The 3,647-nt window shown below is 32.6% G+C and overlaps 1 protein-coding gene across 1 annotated transcript; it reads right to left on the bottom strand.

The window, feature by feature from the left end:
• Positions 1-210: 210 nt before the first annotated feature.
• On the bottom strand, positions 211-2,782 carry LOC114190027 (PITH domain protein (DUF1000)). The gene is made up of 8 exons (XM_028078775.2): positions 2,590-2,782; positions 2,410-2,496; positions 2,100-2,223; positions 1,712-1,760; positions 1,560-1,617; positions 1,399-1,445; positions 1,224-1,301; positions 211-766 (listed from the first exon to the last, which is right to left on the bottom strand). Exons 1-8 carry the CDS (start codon positions 2,626-2,628, stop codon positions 718-720), a joined length of 531 nt encoding a protein of 176 aa, XP_027934576.1. The 5' UTR covers positions 2,629-2,782; the 3' UTR covers positions 211-717.
• Between the last annotated feature and the right edge of the window lie 865 nt (positions 2,783-3,647).

Genomic DNA, 3,647 nt, shown 5'->3' with positions numbered 1-3,647 from the left:
GTCCAACTACAATTAAAAAAAACTCGCGAAGTTTCTGTTTAGGAAACAGACACTTAAATATTAAATTAAGAAGGTTAAAAAACAGTTACAAGCAACACAATCGATGTATTGTATTGAGATAGATAACCTGGCACCTGTTAAACCAGCTTAGTGCAGTTTCTAAGCTATTCTGATTTTGCCAATAGAGACTACACAACTTTGGCAACAAGGTTTATGAAAAATACTGATTGAAAACTTGTATTGCAAAATGAATAACAGGCGAGGATATAGTCACAAATATTGATAATTGGCCACATGAGCCACCTACTATTCAGAACTCTTCCGTTATTTGAAGTGATTCTGATATAGAATAATGGTACAAGGGTGAACAGAAAACACAGGCATGTTCCTGTTTGGTGCAGGTAAAGGGTGATGATTTAAATGACTGATTAGGATGCCACCTTCAACGCAGTTTAGCTCCTTCCAGATCCAGTCGTTCAAGGCAATTCTAACCTCGACCAAGTTTCATGTTTCAAAGACACAACAAATAACCATGCAGCTTTAAATGTTTGCTTCCAAACACAAATTGTCACAATCATATGGATATAGTTTGCATCAGTTTTATTTGAAATGAGTTAGACATTAGAAGTCATAAACCATCATTCACGAAGTTAACACAACATTTCCAATCAAAATTTCTAAGGGAGGATTGGGAGAAAACTTGAATCTCCTCGAGGATTAATGATCCTCAATCTTCTTCAAACCCTTCATGTCCGTTGTTTCAACGCTGCATTGACAGTAAAATATCAGAAAATAATAAATCAATACTTTTAAATAGCCAGAATGCATTCCCTTGAGAAGCATATAAGATTGCAAACTACGAAAAAAGGTATAATCCACATTCAAGTCAATTAAGTGGTCGATTCCAAAATCACAAATGCTTCTAACACAGCATGACACGGTAATTTCTTGGATAAAAACTTGAAACTAAAAGTAAATGAATATCTGGATCCAGTAGAGTTCTTATTGTTGCTTCTGCCAGAAATCAATTAACAATGATGATGCTAAATATAATAGCTGGATGTAAAATGAATAAGAGAAATCACAATCAAATTACGGGAACAGGCAAAACAAATAATTACTAAGAAATTTGATAGTTCTGAACTAATAGCAGAAAAAACCAAAAGCTGTAGATGAGAAAGGATGGGTAATCAAACTTGATAGAAGGATGGTTTATAGCTTACGTTGAACCATGTAGCACAATCTTCTGAACTTTTGTGATCTCTGATCCTGTTTGGTTGTCCTCAATAAAAATTGTCAAGCTGATCAAGTAATTAATATAAATTAGCGGACAATTCTGTCAATTAGATTAAACAAGAGGCACGTCTCAAAAGGAAGGAATCCAGGAAAATAGCATACCTACGAACATTTTGGAATTTGACATACTTTAAAAGTACTGGTTTCCCCTGTCAGAGACAATGGAATAATCTTTACGTTAAAGATACATGTGTGGGAAAAGAAAGCTTCAAATTGCTTTAGGGCAAACATCATGAACTTAGAAAGAGTCACAGAATAACTACCTTAAGGTTTTCTTCCGACAAATTTGCCACATCACTTGGTGGAAAATCATTGACATTACTGTCGTTAACAAATAATCAGCAACTAATTGAATCACATGAAAAAATTGCTATGACACAGAGATTTGCAGAAAAAAAAAAGAAAAAAACTATACCTAAATCCCATATGCTCCTTGTTAGAAAATAACTTCACTGTCTTGGGGCCTAAAAGACGACAATGCAATCCAATTATAACCACGACAAAATTTAAAAAAAAAAAGTGCAGTAGCAATCAGTGAAGATCATATATACAAGCTAAATAATCATCCCTAGCATATCTCAATTCAGAAAATATACTACAAGTTCCCTAACAGAAGTACAGATATATAGGGGCATCTTATTGAGCAATATTTAAATCTCAACTAACATGAATTGACTAAATCTAATCTATCAAGCACTGGCCACTATGAGAGGAAAGCATATTTCAGAGTCCTGAGGAAAAGTTTTAGGGTCCATGTCTTCAATTCAATGAATGACATAGTTTGAAGTTTATGAACGTGTTACCTTCATCTTCAGGACCTTTGATAACAATGGAGTAGAGTTTAATAACTTGTGTGAAAGGAATATAGAGCAAAAGCTGTTCATCTGCATCACTCTCCAGATGCAAACCCTCATCTTCTCTATAACCCTGTTTATTAACAAACACAGTAAGATAAGGCAGGCAACCCAAAAACCCTTCTTTTCACTAACAAGGACCCTTTTGAAAAAGCATAAAACTTGCATATGATAAAGAGAAAAAGAAATAAATTGAAAACAATAAAGAATGGAGGAAGAGGAACAGGGGGAGAAAGACGAGAAAGGAAACCTAACGAACCTGTTTGATAGCATTGGAGAGAGAGTGGGTGGAACTTTGATTGAGACATTCAACCCCAGACCAGTCTATGAAGTCTAAGAGATCAACCTAATTAAGAAGAAAGAAAAAAACAAATGAAAAGATCAGAACGTGGTTCCTCTGAACGAATCGAAAAGGATGGTGATAGAGTTTGAATCTTACTTGACCCTTTGGAATAGCGCTGGCTGATTCCCCAGACATTGCTGATACGGTTTTTGCGAGAGAAAGAAAGAGAAAGAGAAAGACGAGAGGGAGAGAGAGAGAGAGAGTGTGTGTGAGAGAGAGGAATCAAATATCAATGGCCAAAAACAAACCCAGCTCCGAATAAGGTTACGCTGAAACCCCAGAATTTGTAATCTTTAATTAATTAATATTAATCATCGTTTCAGGGAAGAAAGAAATTAAAATTAAAATTTATTCGTGAGTAACAATAAACAAGAAGTAAAAATAATATGGTTTCTTCCGCAAAAAATATTAGATATAAGTCGGTTTAAATGCTATTTTGATGTTATTTTAGTCCAGTTTGTTTAAGTTTATCTCTCTTTTTTGTATGTTCAATATCATTCCTGGTTTGTTAGATTATATTTAATTTTGTAGTAGTTGATATTGTTTAAATTGATAACCATATATTAAGGATAGATCAGTAGGGGTGAAATTAGAAATGTCAAGGCTATTAGTAGTAGCTCTTTTGTACTTTATCTGTGAGATAAATATTTATTTCGTACCCGTATTTATATTTATGCGAATATTTGTTATGTGGGTACTTACATGTTTTATAATATCAACGAATATTTATGAGTATCTATGCATATTTACAACAGAAAAATTTAATATTTAACAACATAATTTAACCATAACTTCAAATCAAAATATAATGCATCACATTTATAAATTTCAAATCATGCAAATAACCTAGTTGAATAGTATTGAATGACAGATTACAAAAAATATAAACATTTTTTTAAACTAATTTATAAAAATTAACTCATTCATAATTAATGTTTTAATGGTTTAATCATGTTTTTTTTAAAATTTAAATGAGAATATAACGAGTATGAAAGTACGGATATTCACGAGGAGTACAGATACTATAATACTCGTATCCGCTCATACGGATATAAAAATTACTCGTATCCATTTACAATATCAATTTTTTACTCATTGCGAGTTTTATTCCCATATACTCACATATTCGGATTTTTTTTTTTATATTTCTAAGT

The sequence above is a fragment of the Vigna unguiculata genome, chromosome 7, assembly GCF_037176805.1.
Source record: "Vigna unguiculata cultivar grain cowpea cultivar isolate G323 ecotype 2 chromosome 7, ASM3717680v1, whole genome shotgun sequence".
Lineage (NCBI taxonomy): Eukaryota > Viridiplantae > Streptophyta > Magnoliopsida > Fabales > Fabaceae > Vigna > Vigna unguiculata.
This window is presented reverse-complemented; position numbering and strand designations above follow the sequence as displayed.